Here is a 20,557-nt window from a genome sequence, read left to right as displayed (position 1 = left end):
CGCAGGGCCCTGGTCTCTTGTGGCAGGGCGTTCCACCAGGCTGGTCAAGGCCAGTCTAACCTCCTTGTGGCCCTGAATTTCAGTCGGGGCAAATGTAACATTCTACACTTAGGCGGAAAGAACCAGCTGCACGAATATAAATGGCGAGGGATTTATGCTGCCTACCACCAGCAGAAATACCCCTGACAGTAGCATCCTCTTACCTGTAATTTGGGTGGGCGGAGTCTGCAGAACTGGGCGGAGCTCAGTGGACCTTGAATTTATCCTAGAGTGGTTCTTCAAAGTTTGCTGTGCATCTTACCAGCACGAAACCAAACTCTTTCCCCACGCCTTTATTCAATTCAAAATGGTATTCGCTTCCAAATTCCTAAAACTAAGCTTTACACTGAGGACACAGCCCTGAGTGGTAACATAATTCCAAGTAGGTTTTTCATGGAGAATACTTTCAGCAGCCAAAATCTTAAAGAAGTACCGGTATATAGCACCATCAATAGGATCACGACATCATCCCACAATAAGCTGATAGCCTTGCACTTGTTTGAAAATGTATAAATCAAACCTTTAATCAGCACTACGATACAGAGTGTTGTTTTCAAACCAATTTAGACATAACATCACACAGAAAATAAACCATTCATCAGTTAGCTCTAGAACAAAAGTCTTGCCAGCAATGGGTCTTCAGGTCGATATCCCAAGGCTGCTGCATTCTTTCTGGAAAAAAGGCATTAAAGTGTCTATTACTACAGGATGGGGGAAATTGATAAAATATTACAGAGAAACCTCAGGCTTGGACAAACCTGTAGATCCTCTTCTATTTTTGTTTTTGTTTTGCGATAAGCCAGATACCATTGCAATCACTCTCATACTGCCTGACCCACGTCGGTGTGAGAATTGCACCTTACGGGGCCTGGAATGCTGTTGGAATAGTTTATCTTACCGATTTGTAGCAGGCTTGATATAACCTTCCCAGTGTTTTTTTTAACCTTCTGAAATAGACCAGTCCAATAAATCGAGAGAGAGAGAGAGAGGAGGAGGTGGCTTTATGCAGCATACCTTGCCAATGACAGCAGTTACAAGCAGTATCTTTGTTCCGTTGAGTCACACAGTGGGGAACTCCTCAAAGAGATGGACCTTCTTTCAAGGACATCATCAATTTCGGAATCAGTGGCTCCCTGCAAAATAGTTGTCCTGTTAAACCTGGGTTGTTCATCGTCATCAGCGCTGCTAAATGTGCCTGGCTGAAAACAAATATATCAGCTGTTCTAGGAGAATTAAAAGAAGCTTATCGCTGCACGTTTGGGAACAACTGATGTATGACACTGTCCTCTAGCTCTGTCGGTCAAAGTACCTTTCTATTAAGGTTCATTAGAAGAATGTATCATCTTGGAGAGACAACAGCAAGTAATGTCACTTTGGGTTAACTCACATGGATCTGTGTCTCCATCATGGGAGCTTTGAAATTAGTGAGTGAAAGCAGTTTCTGATTTAAACAAGGCATAACATTGAGATCCTGGAGGGGGAGATGAATGGCCACAAAAAATTATGAGCAGAAAAAAAGGCTTTTCAGTAGAGTTAAATCAGGGGTGGGGAATTCCCCGTCCACAAGCTGGATGTGGACCACAACTTGATTTCATCAGGCCCTTGCGGGTCCCCTTCCAGCCATCAGATGTTTGGCAGAGAGGACCTGTGAAGATATAGGGCTCTGATGTCCCACAGAGTGCACAACTGCAGCTTCTTCCTCTGCAAGATGACCAAAGCAGGGGGGAAAGGCTCAGCAGAGAGGCACATTTATGTTCCTTGCAATGTGCAAAAAGTGCCTATGGGTTTTGCAATTGTGTGCATGCAATTTTCAGGATACACTTGCATTTTGAAGTTTGAGGCATTGTATATCTGCAAAGAAAAAAATTGCACTGAACTTATTTGCATTCTTCTGTGATTATTTTGCATAGTTGGGAAAAATGAAGGCTCTTTGAGGGGCTTTCTGCTTGTTTAAAACCATAGAATTGTAGAGCTGGAAGAGACCACAAGGGTCATGTAGTCCAACCCCTGGCAATGCAGGAAACTTTTGCCCAATGTAGGGCCCGCAACCCTGAGATTAAGTGTCTCATGCTCTACCAACTGAGCTTGTTTGTTTTAATAATTATTGATAACCCACAAGCTATGTGAATCACCCAACTGACTGATCTTGGCAATATCCAAGGCTTCCCGAATAGGCAAAAGTGTCACGACCTCTTTAGCTACTGTAGGCTTTAGCTGCTGAGGTCATAGAGGACTGGCGTATCTTGAGCCACGATTTGAGTCTTGCATTAGGCAGCTTGGGAAAGGAACACAGAAGTTTAAAGCCCAAAGCAGATGTTACTCCAGATGTGCAGCTGCTGAAAACAGCATGCACATATCGACTTCCCCACCTGCCCACGCAACGTCTGTTGTCATTTACTTAATGTCCCTTCAACATTCAAATGCGGGCAAGAGCAGACCTTGTCGTTTTCCACATGGAACTGTTGCCACCGCGCACTCTCAAGATGGTCCCACGCTCGTAATCCACATGAACAATCCTCATCCATCTGGTTGGGTCAATTAAACACCACAAAACCCACATAGGAGCCATTCATAGAAAAACGGCTGCCACGTAACTATGGGAACATCTAAAAGGACACAGGATCTAGGCAAAGCGATGAGTCTTTGTCTCCCAGTATTAGCAACCCATGAAATTGAGGGGGTGGGGAGGGGTGGGATGTCATGTCGCAGAGCTAAGTTGCAGCACATAGGAAGACAGAAGGGAACTAGGCATGCTGCTGCCATTTTTGATGGCGCCCATTGAACAGAGTGCCATCTAGATTGGCCCAGAGCAACTTTGGCTAAAACTTTAAACCGCAACTCCGCTCAGTTAACGAGTATTGACTAGAGTTGCCATATTCCCAAAAGCGAAAATCCGGACAAAGTCGTTGACCTTTGTTGACATCTCCCCAAAAAATCCACCCCGATGCCATTTTGACAGTCCGATTCCCAGACATACGGCAGCCCCAGTGTTGACTGAAATGTTTTGATTTAATAGAGATAAATAAGTCGACAGAAGTGTTACACGAATGACAAGTCCCATCATCCCTGACCTTTGGCCCTGCCTGCTGGAAGCTGGAGACCAATCCATATGGAAGACCACAGTATATCTACTCCTGTTTTATATGTAAAGCCATATAAGGCTTTATAGGACTTCACTCTTGCAACTGGAGTAAGAGCAATCAATAACAGTTCTGCTTAAAGCACATCATACTTACAAAGGATAGTCTTTGTATGGCCTCATCTGAAGTTAGGAGGTTTTTCACTCTCTCGTTAATCTCTTCCCAGCTTGAATTGGGGCTGGAATATATCCTGGGGGAAAAATGTCAGGGGACTCAAGTCACTTAATACTCAGCATTTGTGATTTCTCTCCATATAGTCCCATCACGTAACGCAAGTAATGTCAAGTAGCGACCAGTTCCCATTTCCGCTCCCCACCATCACAGAAGCCTCTGAACCTCTTTTACAGCTGTGAAATTAGGCAGCCAGAGAATTGTTTCAACCTCTGACCTCTATGTTCTGCAAGTTAGGACCAAGAGACACCCGTAGAATGACTCTCCTTGCTACTACGAACAACAAATGAAACGGTTCCGCAGAGGAGGCCAACTTTTGCCAAAGTGCTGACTATGAACCCAAAGTATCTCTTTGACAAAGCAATGGCAAAGGAATCCAAATATATGGAATTCTCTCAGATCTTCTTGGCCTAGAAACCACACTCCCAAGCAGCCCATGCTGTGGTTGAAATTTCCTGTTGCCAACTCCTCCATGTCACCCAGCAGACAGGCTGGGGTGGAGATACTGGCCAACGATCGGGCAGCCCAAAGGTCAGAACGTTGACCTATGCTGCACCAAACCCCAATAACTTGTAATCAAAGCTGTGGCTGTTTTTAACTCGAGCCTGTCCCTGATTGCCATTGGTCCCATACACTTATCTCTCTAGATTTGTATGGTGGCATTAGAAATTTGACAGCCCCATAGGGTTGGCAGCTGATTCTGGGACATAGGATGGCAAATAAGAACAGCAACATCGGCCACCGCGACTGACTTCCAGGAATTTTCGAGGCAGGGGTGCCTAGACATGCTGGCCACCTGTCACTTAAGTATCTAGGTATGGTCACCTGTGTTGAGGAGACGCCCACCGCGCACATGGGCTTGGCGATCGGTAGCGCTTTGAGGAGTCAGATGAAGGTTTGTGGCAAAGAGAAAGAGAGTAATCAAAATCAATAGGCTCCCTTGTTTCAAGTGATGATGAACCAGGATCCAAGCTGTATTGCATATCCAGCTCTCTGGTTACCTGTGGAGAAAGGAAGAGTTTTATTTATTATTATTTCACAACATTCATATACCACTTGATTGTAAAGATAAAGACAGACAGCCAAATGACAAAGTAATAATTCAGAGGAATAGGCCGGAGGAAGAGGGGTGGGACCGCTCCTCCAGCTGTGTGTTAGTGGGCAGAGGCAAAAAGGGTTTAAGGGATGTAGGGTTTCAGTTTGGATGATGTAAGCAAGGAAAATCGTTTGGAGAACCATGAGGGCTGGCTGGGACAGGCAGAGAGCTTGGCTGATTTCTCTGTTCCGAGACTCAAGCCTCTTCTGCTTATTGGAGAAGCAAGAGACCCTCTTGGGATGAAAATGCTCTGAACTTTCTCCATCTAGACCCAGGTTGTATTTACGTGTAAATAAACCATATATCATAAAGGTGCCATAGTCTCCACTGTCCAAAAGGAAACACAGACCCTGGGAAGCACGCTTGGTACCCCTGGAATCTTGCACTGCCTGGAGACAGGAGTGGTGTGTAACAAAAGGTAAAGGACCCCTGGACAGTTTAGTCCAGTCAAAGGTGACTATGGGGTGTGGCGCTCATCTTGCTTTCAGGCCAAGGGAGCTGGCATTTCTCCACAGGCAGCTTTCCAGGTCACGTGGCCAGCAGGACTAAATTGCTATTGCCACATGGAGGACCATGACGAATGCCAGAGCGCATGGAAATGCCATTACCTTCCCGCTGCAGAGGTACCTATGTATCTACTCACACTGGTATGCTTTTGAACTGCTGGGTTGGCAGGAGCTGGTAAAGAGCAATGGCAGCGGGGATTCGAACCGCTGACCTTCCGATTGGCAAGCCCAAGAGGTTCAGTGGTTTAGACCACAGCGCCACCCGCATCCCTCCCACTTGATTGTAATAAAAGTACCACTTGATTGTAATAAAACAGTTTTCCAGGAGTTGGGATGTCTATAAAGGGAGAGAACTCCAAGGACCCCCTAGGGCAGTGTTCCCCAACCTTGGGCCTCCAGCTGTTTTTGGACTACAACTCCCATCATCCCTCGCTAGCAAGACCAGTGGTCAAGGATGATGGGAATTGTAGTCCAAAAACAGCTGGAGGCCCAAGGTTGGGGAACACTGCCCTAGGGGACACATTTCCAGTCAACAAGATAAGGGTAAATATAATTTCCTGTACTCCAGTTATATGTTTCTACCACTTCAAGAACAAGTGCTTGTGTAACAAAGTCAATTCAATCTCCTTTCTCGGCATAGAGTCATACACCCAATAACCTAACCAGCAAATAATGCTACAGACTCCACTTCTTAAAGTACCTTTGCTGCCGGGCAAGCAGACTTCCAGCTATCGTACGATAACGCTGCAAGAAATAAAAAATTAAAAAATCAATTCTAAAGAATTAAAACAATGACTATAGTTGCATGCATCACATATGGAAAGAGGGCTGAGGAAAGATGCAATGATGGTTTCATATGGATTGGTTGATTGGTTTGTCAACACAATTTCTAATATAGAACAGAAACAAGCAAGCAAAATAGATTCGCTGCTTTGCCTCCAACTGTTTCACTGCCATCCATCCATATACGTAGCTCCCCCAGCTAGTCCGCTCACAGGAACTGTCAATTCCCAAGCACATCAACAGCAGTAATCTTTGCAGGTGTGTTTAACAGGTGCAGATTACACAAATGTAAGAAACGGGTGGTGATATCTGGAAGGAGCAGCCATTGCACTAAATGTTCCTTCTTCTAATCACAGGATGTTTGAAACGAGCTGTGTTTATGCTGGAGAAAGGGAAAGAACTCTGCACACTCTCAAAGGTACTGCCTTCATCCCCCAACCTCACAAACATATAAAAAGCACAAAGAACTAACAGGGCCCACTAAATCTGGAACTGCCTCTGAATACAGCTGAATACATTGGGTTGTTCTTGTTTTTATTTTGATTCTGTGTGTTTTATATCGTGGTTTTATCCTGTGAACCGCCCTGAGACCTGCGGGTATAGGGCAGTGTAAAAATATAATACAGTCATACCTTGGTTTTCGAACAGCTTAATTCTCGAACGTTTTGGCTCCCATATGCTGCAAACCCGGAAGTGACTGTTCCGGTTTGCAAACTGTTTTTGGAAGCCAAATGTCTGACGGGGCTTCCGATTGGCTGCAGGAGCTTCCTGCAGCCAATCAGAAGCCGCACCTTGGTTTCCGAACGTTTTGGAAGTCAAACGGACTTCCAGAATGGATTCCATTCGACTTCCAAGGTATGACTGTAATATTAATAATAATACAAAATGTATTAGTATCTTATGTACTAAACTACTCAGCAGTGTTGTGCTGGAAAATTCCTTTACCCCAGCGGCAAATGAAAGGATGAAAACTGCAACTTATAACATGATCTGAAATCCATTACTTGAGAGGGAAATCTCATGAATTCCCATGGAACTGAAATAATGATTTAGGATTTGAATGCAAAACATATTGGGATGCTATCCCAAAGAGTAGCCCACTTTCCTGAGAAATCAATGGAACAATGTGAATAAAACATCAATTCAACGGAGTAATGGTGACAGAATACAACCCACAGCATATTAGAACCCTATGACATGCATGGTGGTCTTGTTATCAGCACAGTTCACATTTTTAATTAAGATTAAGGAATTGTTAAGTACCTCGTTTCAACTGAAGTTTGTGGGAATTCCTTGACGAGCTCGTATTTTGACTTGAAATCCAATATGGCTCAGAAAACATTTTAGAAGAATCTACCTAAAAAAAATTTGAAAACCAAAGAAATAATAACAAGACAATATTCTTAAAACAACAGAATTAGGCTTGGAAAAGAACCTATACTTGTGATTCTTGCCATTAACATTACAAATTTTTAAAAGGTTCCTGCCCTGGTCCCTTTGATATTCCCTATCTCTCAATTTAAATTAAAACTGACTGGTTGGCTTTAAAACCCTCTAACTAACTGAAAACACTGGATCCAGAGTTCCCAAGAGTGGAATTCTGCTCCTGGGATACTCCCATTTTTAGTGATTCCTTCTTCCCCCTACAGGCACCTGAAAATCTGCTCTGGAAGCCTGAAAGATCCCCTGGGATGTGTGGGAGGTAGCCCTGGGGGGAATCAACAAAAAATTCCCCTAACTCTCCTCTCTCTTCCTCCTGTAGGGGGATCCAATGGATCTCAGGTCCTTCTGCTCATGGAAGGGGCACTCTGAATCGATCCAAATTTCAGATATTCGGAAAAAGTTAAGACGACTGTCATTCCCAAACTAGTGACCCACAGGATATATGCTCGTGACCTGCAAGTGGTTCATTAAACAAGGAAAGATGTATACGATTCCAAAATTCCACTCTACAAGGAAGGCTGCCTTGGGGGTCTCTATGATTCGCTTGCTCCGGCCTCACCTCCTTCTAAATCAGCCTTTCTCAACCTGTGGGTCCCCAGATGTTGTTGAACTACAACTCCCATCACCTCTAGCTAGCAAGGTCAGAGCTCAGGGATGATGGGAGTTGTAGTACAACAACATCTGGGGACCCACAAATTGAGAACCGCTGTTCTAAATTAACCTTGATTGGCATGAGTCATTCTGCCCCACTGGCTGATTTTGTATTATTCAGCCACACTTGAAACCACAACAGCCTTCCAGTAATGGTGTTATTGTTGCTTACTGGAGGGGCACAACACTGGACCTTGTCCGCCGTTCTTGTCGATGCACCTGCAAAGCCCTGACTTTGCCATCACTGCCACATTCCTCTCCCTCCTGCCCCATTGGGTGAACCACTCCTGTGTCACACTAAACTGTGGTTTAGAGAGAAATGAACAAGCCTAGATTTCTGCTGAGATTGCATGTGTCCCCCTGCCAGCCACCCCTCTCCTTCTCTCGATAGCTGTGAGGAAGAGTTCAGAAGCTTTCGCTTCCACTCTGGCTAACCACGGTTTGCTCCATTGCCCAGGGTTTTTCTCCTCTCGCCCCTGTAACCAGGGGTGCCTGGCTTAACAGACTACAGTATAGTGCAAACACAACTTTTATACGCATTGGGAAACCAATAGAATTGCTTTTTTTGCCATGTTTGCTGTGTTTTTATGGCGGTTGGGGCAACCCAGTCAGATGGGCGGGGTATAAGTAATAAAATTATTATTGTTGCTTTATTGAGGCGGCTTGGAACCGAATCTGCAGTATCTCCAAGGTTTGCCTGTACAGGAGTAGCACTTGGAATCAGTGACTGGTTAGAGTACCAAAGATTAGCTATTAAAGCTATCTGGTATTCAACCTAACTGTTAAATGAAAGTGTGTAACAGACTAATATGGAATACACTGTCCACAAGAGAAGTTTCTTTCTGATTTCAAATAGTTGCACGTTCCCCGATACCCTGGAAATAAATGCACAGCAGCTGCATTCCCCAAACGACCGCTCTAGATTAACTGTCGCGATGGAATACGCTGCTGAATTGAATGCTTGCTTGACGCACCTTGCTTGATGTGCTCTGAACTATGACAATATGTGGGAGGTCAGTTCCAGCACTCACGTTTTTGTCCTTCCCAGCCTGCGAGTCTACTAAATTTACAGCCGGTGTCACGTAATACCTAGACGTGTCTGTGGTGGCAAAGACTCGAGTGCGGGTCTTGCAGGATATCAGGGCCCAGAAGTCTCTGGGCAGGCTGCAGACTACGCTGTGCCCTGACGAAGGAGTGTTATTAGAACACAGAATTGCATTTCACATTATGACAAGATGCTTAAGACTGCATCCGGGCCTGAATATGGTATTGTCCCCTCCAGATCGTCACCATGCATAGGATAATCTACTAGGAGGCCTTGGAGCCCTCGCACATCCCATTGATATTGTTGTAAACAATTTGGACTCTGCAGCGATCCAATAGGGCAATTGGGCCCTATTATTCATTCCAAAATCTTACTTTTCTATTGATCGAAACTTGCAGGTTCTTCTCGTTTCTACAGAGCCTATTTACACCCTTAGTGTACCTTGTACAGAAGTATTTTTGTACGGCATTCCGTTTGCGGACCCCTACAATTTCCCTTTTGTCATCTACCGGGAGGAACAGTGATGAATGCCCAGTTTGCCTGGCCAGGCAATTTTTTAAAAGTTACATTCTCAGGACTTACATGTCGAACTACAAAAGGCGGCCTGGGGTCTGATTCTGACTTGAACTTAACAGACCTCAAGCTCAGAGAAGGCGTCTGCTGCCGGCTTTCCCTGCAAAACTCCTGGAGACGTCTTGTTGGAGACGGAGAGCGCGATGGGAATGATCTTGAGAATCGCCTACAGCCCTTATTCTTTGTTGTCTTACATCGTGCCGGTGAAATGCTCCTCCGCCGGGGCGATGCTGAGACAGCCCTTCTCAACCTGCTCTTATTTCTGCCCTGCAAAATACATTAATATCTACACCCGCTGCCTGGAGATCTGGCTATAGAAAGGAATAGGTATGGCAGAGGAAATATCCACACAGCAAGAAGTTGTGCCCCCTGGCTATCTTGAAGGGGGAAGGAATGGGTTTCTGTGCAGTCAGTCTGAAATGGGACCCAAAATCCTCATTTTTTTCCTTCTCCAAGGGAGCATTTCTAAAATGCTTTAACTTGAGCTCTTGAGCCAAAACCCAGCTGTATAAACAAGCGCTCAAGGCTCTCTCCTTTATCAGTCCGTGACGGCAATGTATGGCCTTGACTGTTCCAGTGGAGCAGGGATGGCGCGTCTGGGTCTTATCTTACATCCTGATCACAAAGATCACACTCTGACGCATAGACCGGGAACAGCGCCAGGAGAGTTGGTGACCTTCTTACCCCAAGATGAGAGTGCCAGAACAGGAATACCCTTATATGGTCAAGAGTACAGGAAGAGAAACACCCTTTTATGGTTAAATGTACCGGAGCAGGAACATCTGTGATGTCAACCTGCGTGTATAAGCTGACGTGGCTGGATTCCTGGGGAAGGGGGGAGAGGGTGCCTGGAGAATATATATACTGCATGAAATTTCTCATTTCTTTGGACTTGCTGTGAGCTGACCACGCAAGTGCCTTCTGCTATCCGGAGTGCAGAGTAAACTCTTTCTCTGAACCAACCCTCGGTGTCATTTGACTTCCTTCCTCCCGTCTGGGAGCAACGCTCACCCTACCAATTGGTAAAGTCCAATAAGGCTACAATCTCACTGGACTGCTGAAAAATGAGATCATCAACAGAAATTGTTCAATCGGTTTAACTTTGTTTTGCCCCAATCCGGAAAGACAGACTCATACATGCAGTGGTATGTTTTTTTTCTAAAAAAATGTTTAGGGGTACTCTCATTTTCCTACTCATATTGAAATACTGCCCCTCAACGAGGCCAAACTTAGATTCACAAAATGTTTAGGGGTATGCGTACCCCTGCGTAACCCCAGTAAGAAAGCGCTGCATACACCTTGAACCGTGCTTTCTTTGTCTCCTCCTTGAACTGAGACCCAAGCACCCACCGGAGGTTGACAACGCCTAGCCCTGAATTATCTTTGAACAAAACTACCACTAGTAGGGATGATAAAAAGTTTAAATGGTTACAGCCTTCTGCTACTTAGGGCTAATTCCAGGTAGCTAATAATCTGAGCAGAAGTTGAAGAGAACTATCTAGATACAGAATTGCTATGACTGCTATGTCATACTAGACACAATGAGGTATTAAGAGAGATTGGGTGTGACTGAAAATGTTGCCGTTCATCTCTGAGTTAATTAGCTAAAATTACTTACACGATACCATCTTCTGGACAGAAGTGGAAGTTCTGTAATAGTTGTCCTTGTGGAAAACTCTAATTTTGGTGCAATGCCCTTAAAGATTTGAAAAAAGAATGAGAAATTTGTGTAAAGAAATGCAGTTATATATTTTTTAAAAAAAGAAGATTTTGCTATTTTAATCTTTTGCAAGGCAATCCTAAGCATGTTTACTTGGAAATAAGTCCTGCCCCACTTGATTTATTGGGACGCCCTCTCTTGCAAGTGCATTTATAACTGCAGCCTAAACTCATTTATATGGGTGAAAGTTCCCTTAGGTTTGGTGAAGCTTGGTTCTTAATAATAATAATTTATTATTTATACCCTACCCATCTGGCAGAGTTTCCCCAGCCACTCTGGGCGGCTCCCAACATAATAATAGTAATAATAATAATAATAATAATAATAATAATAATAATAATAATAACAACAACAATAAAACATCAAACATTAAAAACTTCCCTAAACAGGGATGGCTTCAGATGTCTTCTAAAAGTCAGATAGTTGTTTATTTCCTTAGCATCTCATGGCAGGGCATTCCACAGGGCGGGCGCCACTACCAAGAAGGCCCTCTGCCTGGTTCCCTGTAACTTTGCTTCTCACAGTGAGGGAACCGTTAGAAGGCCCTTGGAGCTGGACCTCAGTGTCCGGGCTGAACGATGGGGGTGGAGATGCTCCTTCAGGTATACATGAATAGGTTTGGCCTGTTAGGCAGGCTTGCATGTGAGAGGTTTTTTTTAAGCCTTCATAAAAAGTATGAAATGGGCCAAGATGATAGTTCAATGCGCACCTGGGAGTACTTCCCACTCAGTTCATTGACACTTACTCCTGAGTAAACCACGCATAGGAATAGGCGGCCAGTGTGCTATAAGTAAAACTGAAAACAGTAAGCAGCAAATTCCCCATTTAAGTATGTCAACAATTTCCCAACCAAGATGAAAAAGAAAAACAAAATTAAAGGACCATTTGAGTACAGTGGTACCTCGGGTTACATACGCTTCAGGTTACAGACTCCGCTAACCCAGAAATAGTGCTTCAGGTTAAGAACTTTGCTTCAGGATGAGAACAGAAATCATGCTCCGGCGGCGCGGCAGCAGCAGGAGGCCCCATTAGCGAAAGTGGTGCTTCAGGTTAAGAACAGTTTCAGGTTAAGAACAGACCTCCGGAACGAATTAAGTACTTAACCCGAGATACCACTGTACTTAATAGAAATTAGGATGGCTGCATGTGTTCAATATGGAACAAACAGAAAATGCCTACCAAAGGCTCTGCTATATCCACATCTTTGCCAGGCTATAGCAAAGATAAATGATCAAATACTTGGGCATTTTCAACACATTTATTCATGAAAGTGACCAATATGGTATGTAACTATTAGAAGAGAAAGCTTAGGAGAGCAAAACCAGCTAAGATATTGCCTCACAATCCTACAGAAGCATCCCAACATTTGGAGCAGATGTCTTTTACTTGGAAAAAGGTGCAAATTCCTGTAAATAATTAAGCACCTTTCAGCACAGTAATGGTTTAAAACTCACCTATTAAAGTCCAGATCCTATCAAATGCTGTTTGGGAAAAGACATGATTGTTCCATCACACACAAAAAATCACAACTGTGGCATTGTGAAACAGCTGCCATCGCCAGAAGTGGCCGAGGCTTGTAGGGCAATAGGTCGGCGTGGTAACATTTTGACCAGCGTTCACGACACAGCGGCTACATAGCACAGTTCAAAAGAAATAAATTTGGCTAATATGCGGCATAAACATTTTATAACGGGATTGCCACTGGCGTACCTATGGTAATGCAACCCACTCTGCTTTGCTGCGTTGCTGTACCTGTACATGAACAAGCATCCTTACATTAACAAATAGGACAAGTCAGCCAGTTCTAACCACAGCTAAAATCCCCGGGAGTAAAAAGAAGTGACAACAGATGCAGAATTCGGCAGCCTGGCTGTTGTCAGGTGCTGGAGATATTTATTTACTTCCCAAAGTTTTGTACTGCTTTTTAATCAGAGCACTCCAGTAGCGTCAAAGAATTCAGCACACATGACTCCATTTTTTGTGCTATCGAACTTCCTGCCTATTTTACTTCATGGCTTTTCGAAGATGCTAGCAACCTGGTTAAAAACTCACCATTAAATATCAAAATCAACAACATTTCACAATTAAAGCACACCCAACAAACCTCTATAGAAAGACTCATGAATAGCACTGGTGGATGAGTTAAACATTGTAGCCATTAATAATCCAAAGGCTGCTGAACCAGGGAACCAGGCAGAGGGCCTTCTCGGTAGTGGCACTCGCCCTGTGGAATGCCCTTCCACCAGATGTCAAAGAGAACAACAACTACCAGACTTTTAGAAGACATTTGAAGGCAGCCCTGTTTAGGGAAGCTTTTAATGTTTGATACGCTGCTGTACAGTGGTACCTCAGGTTACATACGCTTCAGGTTACATACGCTTCAGGTTACAGACTCCGCTAACCCAGAAATAGTGCTTCAGGTTAAGAACTTTGCTTCAGGATGAGAACAGAAATCGTGCTCAGCCGGCGTGGCAGCAGCAGGAGGCCCCATTACCTAAGGTGGTGCTTCAGGTTAAGAATGGACCTCCGGAACGAATTATATACTTAACCCGAGGTACCACTGTATTTTAATATTTTGTTGAAAGCCGCCAAATGTTCAAAAATCGGAACACTTACTTCCAGGTTTTCGGTGTTTGAGAACCAAGGCATTTGAGTTCCAAGGTATTTGAGAACCAAGGTACCACTGTACAACAAACAAGGAACCAGATTTAACTTTGCTAGCCATGCACTGCCATATCGTGTGAGGACTAGGCCAGCAAGGGATTCGTAATTTTCTAATGGAGACACACCATGCTACTTAATTATTTTCTCTTCTGCCTATTTTGACTGTGAGGGGCTGTGTTCTGTTTTGTTCTGATGGTGCCGCAGCTGTTTTCCTAATGATTCCCATAGCTTAATGGTTCCAGTGTTAAATAAATCAAGGTAAATAAAGAAGATAAATGTTTACTATGTTAGGAATCACTGTGACATAAGAACCGGCTACTGAGCAGATGTTTCTGTTTTTTGGGATACCCATTCCATAACCACTTACTGGGAAAGAAGGGCGTGTCTTCATTAGTAACCCTCTGTCCACACCGGGATACGCAGGAGTCAGTTTAGGCTCTGGAAACAGAAAACCTCGAGTATTCTCTTCATAAAATGCAAGCTCGCCTTTCCCTGAAATGTGAAACAAAAGAAGAAAGAGTGCTAGGATAATGCAAGCAAACACTGTAACCTGTCCCCCACAAAGGAACATAAGCCCTCTTCACAGCGCAAGTCAAAAAAGGAAATTTTCATTGCTGACGGTTCTCCAAGAAACATTCTGTTGCAAACTGCACAACACATTTGCAGAAATTCCATGAGCCGGATTAGTAGAAGGAGGAGGTGTAAGAGGAAATCCAGCCACTATAATTTGTGCTGTGCTGTGGGAACTAACTCCTATAAAGGTTGTTTCCCCATTATTATTATTAATTTTTTTCTTAGATTTTCATAACTTGGAACTAGCTCCTGTAGTTAAGGAGTTTTGGTGGGTTCCGGCTGAAGAAGAGCCCTGACAACAAAGATCTTGAAATTTTCACCCTCATCTTCATAGATGAAAACTACAACAGCTATGAACTGCATAGGTTACTGAGTTTTTCCTACTGTTGGATCAGTTAATCGTTGTAAATTTTTAAACGATCTCACAAGGTGTAGTTGATCATAAAGGTAAAGGTACCCCTGCCCGTACGGGCCAGTCGTGACCGACTCTGGGGTTGCGCGCCCATCTCGCTTAAGAGGCCGGGGGCCAGCGCTGTCCGAGGACACTTCCGGGTCACGTGGCCAGAGTGATGAAGCTGCTCTGGCGAGCCGGCACCAGCCCAGCACACGGAAACGCCGCTTACCTTCCCGCTATAAAGTGGTACCTATTTATCTACTTGCACTTTTAAGGGTGCTTTGGAACTGCTAGGTGGGCAGGAGCTGGGACCGAACGACAGGAGCTCACCCCGCCGCGGGGATTCGAACCGCCGACCATACGATCGGCAAGTCCTAGGCACTGAGATTTTACCCACAGCGCCACCCGCGTCCTAAGTTGATCATACTAGCAGTTAAATGAAAAGATATACTATGGAGCAGTGGGTAATGGGAAGAATTAGGTTTAAAACATATTTGAGTTTGGCCAAATTCCGTTAAAAATAAATAAATTGCATGCAGTGACATGAGTACAGTTTTAAGAATTAAAAAGGTCTTTCCTCATCACCTGAGAGCAAACTGATCACACAAACAGCTAAACAAGGTGACACCACAAGCTTTCTAAGCAGTTTAGGACTGAATCTTATAGAAGGCTTATTCTGCCACCATGTGTTCAGTTCTCCTGTACAACAAAATGCCACCAGCCAGCTAATTTCCATGAATGTTTCACAGACGGACATATTTTGTCCAGAATTAAAATGGCATATACATTTTGTCTCGTATCACCTCCTCCTAAATAAGTAATAACAGAAGATACAGAAACACTACGAGGGAAAAGAAATCAGCATGTCTAACCCCAACATCATCCAAGATTCATTCTTTCATTGCAGAGTTTATGGAAGTTGTGAAGAATAGGTTTCTCCTGTTTACCTGAAGGTACCACTTCGACTAATCGGAACTTTGTTACATTTCCTAAAAGAAGAGGGACAAATGATGTTATTCATGAGAGAGACATGTAATATTTAAACAATGCATTAAGCCTGCAACTTGTGCATGTTCAACTTTATGGGGAAAATAAAAATGTAAAATATTAAAAGGGGATGGAAAGGAGGCAGGCTTCGGGGGGTAGACTCTGGCAATTCTACCCCCATTGAACTCAATGGGTTTTGAATATACAGGCAACCCCCCATTTACCTGGGGCATTGTGGAAATCATATAGATTTGAAACACCACAAAAAAGGCATACAGACTACCCTCCCCAAAAACTCATAACACTATATTCCCCGGTTGTTATGGTGAAAAGAAGAAGCCCCTCCTGAATGGTCAAAAACTATACATCACCCACAAGCTTTTCTGGGAAATAAATATGAAGCATGACACACTGGTTGGACCCGACACAATGTGAAACCATTGTTTCCTGCTAGGAGAACAAGCCACACCAAGGTTTGCATGCACCTCCTTCTCCGCTCTTCTCCTTTGTGTCTTGGATCAAAAGCTTCCGTTTCCAGTTTTAGAGCAACCACAGTTCTCCAACCATGGCTACCCAAGTTTAGATGCCACAGGGAACTATGCTTAGTTTAAAGGAGACGCTTTCACTTTTATCCTCTGCTACATGAAAGAGGAAGTTGGGAGGGGGTTGCCGGTGCAAGGCTGAGGACTGTGTAGCCCATTCACATAGAAGGAAACCATAGTTTTCCATTGCATCTGAACCAAGCCATTGGAAATATCATCATGGACCTGCAGTAATTACAGTACCTTCAGCAACAGATAACAGAAAGGAAAACTTACTTTCTAGCAGTTCTACAACAGCAACAGGATCTGTAGCTTTTTCAAATACCTACAGAACGGAAGCGAAGGCAAAGACAAGGATAAAGTTATTAAAGCTATTAAGCAATTAAATCATTTTCCATGTGATTAAAACCGCAAAGTTGTGCTCAGCATAAACCCACTGAAATTAATGAATATGACTAAGATAAGTCCTTTAATTTCAATTGGTCTTCTCTGAGTAAAACACTAGCACACACAGTTTTAACATATTGATCAATCAGCTGATTAAATTTAAAGAAATGTACATATTACCGCACTTCTAAAGATTTATGCTTTTGTCCTACTGAAGTTCAATATATCCCACAATACAATATATTAAAGAACAACTGTTGGCGGCAAATGTATTCTTTCCTATTTTGTTTCTACTGAATTAAGCCGAATACTGTTCTTCGGCTTAATTCAGTAGAAACAAAATAGGAAAGAATACAAGAATTAAAAAGCGTGCTTATCAGTGGCGTAGCGTGGGGGTGTGGGGGGGGGGCGGGCACACCGGGCGCAACATCTGGGGGGGGCACACTCCACGGGTTAGGGCGCGCAAATTACTTGCCTTGCCCCGGGTGCTGACAACCCACACTACGCCACTGGTGCTTATGACTTTCAGATTCCTTGATAAAACAAACAAACCTGCAGTCACTCATCAACTATATTCCAAGAAAAGAGCACCAAAATACTCCAATATATGGGCAAGAAGTGTATAGATTTTGTGAACTAAATTGATAGTGCCACTGATCAAGATCAAGCCCTGCTAGAAGAGTATGGATGTCATCTTCAATCCCACTGAACAGGGCTGGTTTGAGGGGAGGGGGGGTCATGTGTCAGGTGTCGCCCTGTGCTGCCTTGAACCCCTACCAGAAGGCTTATTATGGGATGAAATGAGTAGCACTGGGCAGCAGCATGTTAATTCCCTCAGGATGCCTCTGAGCCTTGCATCTCACAGTTAACAATACTTGCCTCCTAACAAGCATGGCATTTTTGACTATGGCAAATGCAAAATGGAGATAAAACATACACAATCCCCTCACCCATTTACGTTTGTTGTGTCCAAGACTATGCAGAGCTGTTGGCCTTCAGCCAGACTCTCGATCTGATACAGACGAGTGCTTAGGTTCCAAAAAAAAGGGGGGGGGAGAATCAACACATCTTAGGCAAGGATTTTGCAAGACGCAATCCTAGGTTACCTTTTCAAACCACATTTTCTCGTGGAACAAGAGAGGGAAGATGGGTCGAAGGCTCTCAGTTTCCTTGCATTGGCCCAGGATGCAAACATGCAGATAAACATCATTCTTCTCCGTCAAGTACACACCGGGACAAGAGACCTGTGATGGGAGAGAAGATCAGAACAGTTGAAAGGAGACAGAAGCAGAAGGTGCATCGTTTGCCACCAACTGCAAAATGATGAACAGACGTAGCATGATAAATAGCAGCCACCTCAGGCATCTAATTTTAAGGGTTATGAAGGGAAGCAAATGACTAGTTACTCCATGCATGATCATTTTTACTGCCATTGGGTAAGCAGAAGAGTTGCTCATGGGATTCTCTAACTCAGTTGCCAAAATATATAACTTAATGGGGCAGGCAGTGTTTGCTGTTCCACCTCAGCCAGCAAAATGTGTTGTGCCAGCTCTGAGCACCACCATCATAGACCCAGAATTCACTCAAACATTTACTTGGTATAAAAGGTAAAGGGACCCCTGATCATTAGGTCTAGTCATGGTCAACTCTGGGGTTGCAGTGCTCATCTCGCTTTATTGGTTGAGGGAGCCGGCGTACAGCTTCTGGGTCATGTGGCCAGCATGACTAAGCCGCTTCTGGCGAACCAGAGCAGCACACGGAAACGCCGTTTACCTTCCCGCCGGAACGGTACCTATTTATCTACTTGCACTTTGACATGCTTTCGAACTGCTAGGTGGGCAGGAGCTGGGACCGAGCAACAGGAGCTCACCGCGTCGTGGGGATTCGAACCGCTGACCTTCTGATCAGCAAGTCCTAGGCTCTGTGGTTTAACCCACAAAACTTTGCAGGAACCCTTCTCACCATTAATATGAATGGTGACGCCATGATGGGGGAGCTCAAACAGTGATCACGATCTCCAGTGATCTTTTCTCCATCAGTGAATCTTGGACAAGTAAGAACAATAACATATTCTGGCTTGGAAAGTAAGTTTACATTCCATGCTGCTGGCTTCTCTTTAAACTATAACCTGAGATCCAGCCGTACTCTAAACCGCAGAGAACCCCACAATTGTAACAAAAGACTGATTGTGAATTAGAGACGTGAAGGCCTGGGTGGAGTGGAATGTGGAAAAATGAGGGAGCTCCCCGTTTTTCTGTTGATTCCTCCCCACCCCGGGCCTTCTCCTCTATATTTCAAATGTTCTTGGATGCTGAAACTTTACACAGTTCAAACAGCACACATACAGATGAGAAAACCTCTGGGCATGTGTAGAGCACAGGCAATCACCCCCTCCCCAAGTGGACTGGGGAACAGCAAATCCTAATGGCATCGAGGTTGAACTCTGGCTTCTCTCCGTTGGAAATAAGTTAGCGTTTTTTGCAGAAAGAAACAGGGCTTTGGCCTCCCGCCTTCATTTCCACTGCAACTTTCCCTCTCCCAACTAGGGGCAAAAAGAAAAAAAGAAAAAGGGAAGAGCAGATGATAGATAGATAGATAGATAGATAGATAGACAGACATACACATATACAGTACATAGATGCACACACACAGGCACACAAACACACACATACATACATAAGTGCTTTTTTCCTGGAGTTACTCAAAAGTATGCAGTGCTGGCACTTTTTTTTCAAATGTTAAAAGTGTGGCACTGATTGTAACTACTTCAGGGTGAGTACGGCACCTTTTTTTGAAAAAAAGCACTGTGTATGTGTAAAGGTAAAGGTAAAGGGACCCCTGACCATTAGGTCCAGTTGTAGCCGATTCTGGGGTTGCGGCGCTTATCTCGCTTTATTGGCCGAGGGAGCCGGCATACAGCTTCCGGGTCATGTGGCCAGCATGACTAAGCCGCTTCTGGCGAACCAGAGCAACGCTGTTTACCTTCCCGCCGGAGCGGTACCTATTTATCTACTTGCACTTAGACGTGCGTTCGAACTGCTATGTTGGCAACTGTGTATGTGCACACACACACACACAATGTATATACATGCATACATACATGTGCACACACATATTATATAGAGGGGGGGGCTATATTTCTGGGGTCCTCCCCTCTCCTGCCCGCCTTGGCGTGTGGATCTGCAGCTCCACCTCCAGTGGCATCCTCACCACAAACACACACACACACACACATATATATACATTCATGTAGACAAGGTATATACGTGTATGCACACAAACACGTGTTGATAGGATCTCGCAGCTACATTCCTGAGGTTCTCCGCATCTGGCCCTGCACAGCCCCCCTCTCCTCCCGGCCTCACCGCATGGATCTGAAGCTCCACCACCACCTTGAGCGGCATCCTCCGGGGCGCGAGAGGGGCTCTTCCTTCCGCCAGGGCAGCCACACCGTCGCCGTGCGGGGAGGGGGGGGGAGAGAAAGCGTCGTGTTGCCATGGCGACGCCAACGTTCCAGCGTCCCTCGCTCGCCGCGGGGAGGAAAGGGGAGGGGAGGAGGGGCCTCGGGTCCTTTCCCCCAGGCGCCTCTCTCTCTCTGACGGCGGGGGCTGGGTTTACTCGCGAGCAAAAACGTCCTAGCCGGGAAACTGGTGCAATGGAACGACCGGTCCCGCCGGCAGGTGGCCCTTTCTGCCTTCTCCCCTAGCCCTGCAAGCTGGAAAGCTTTTGCCCTAGCAAATGATGATGATGGTGGTGGTGATGTTAATGGACTGCTGAAAATAGCTCCTTCGGTAGAGCATGAGACGCTTCATCATCTCAGGGTTGTGGGTTCGAGTCTCACGA

The 20,557-nt window shown here is 44.7% G+C and overlaps 1 protein-coding gene across 5 annotated transcripts; it reads right to left on the bottom strand.

Annotated features, from left to right (window-relative positions):
• Positions 1–248: 248 nt before the first annotated feature.
• Positions 249–20,288, bottom strand: SPATA6L (spermatogenesis associated 6 like). Of its 5 annotated transcripts, none has more exons than XM_053371136.1 (12): positions 20,080–20,288; positions 17,821–17,958; positions 16,604–16,652; positions 15,746–15,787; positions 14,199–14,323; positions 11,066–11,143; positions 9,457–9,714; positions 6,999–7,092; positions 5,653–5,696; positions 4,176–4,351; positions 3,276–3,369; positions 249–711 (listed from the first exon to the last, which is right to left on the bottom strand). In XM_053371136.1, exons 1-12 carry the CDS (start codon positions 20,116–20,118, stop codon positions 679–681), a joined length of 1,170 nt encoding a protein of 389 aa, XP_053227111.1. In that variant the 5' UTR covers positions 20,119–20,288; the 3' UTR covers positions 249–678. The 5 variants fall into 5 exon arrangements, with proteins under 5 accessions (XP_053227111.1, XP_053227109.1, XP_053227110.1 ...); XM_053371134.1 differs by lacking the exon at positions 249–711 and adding an exon at positions 1,054–1,172 and having other exon boundaries at positions 20,080–20,285; XM_053371135.1 differs by lacking the exons at positions 249–711; positions 20,080–20,288 and adding exons at positions 1,054–1,172; positions 18,677–18,791.
• Positions 20,289–20,557: the final 269 nt, after the last annotated feature.

Source organism: Podarcis raffonei, chromosome 17 (genome assembly GCF_027172205.1).
Source record: "Podarcis raffonei isolate rPodRaf1 chromosome 17, rPodRaf1.pri, whole genome shotgun sequence".
Lineage (NCBI taxonomy): Eukaryota > Metazoa > Chordata > Lepidosauria > Squamata > Lacertidae > Podarcis > Podarcis raffonei.
Note: the sequence above shows the minus strand (reverse complement) of the source record. Positions and strands in the feature narration are given on the sequence as shown.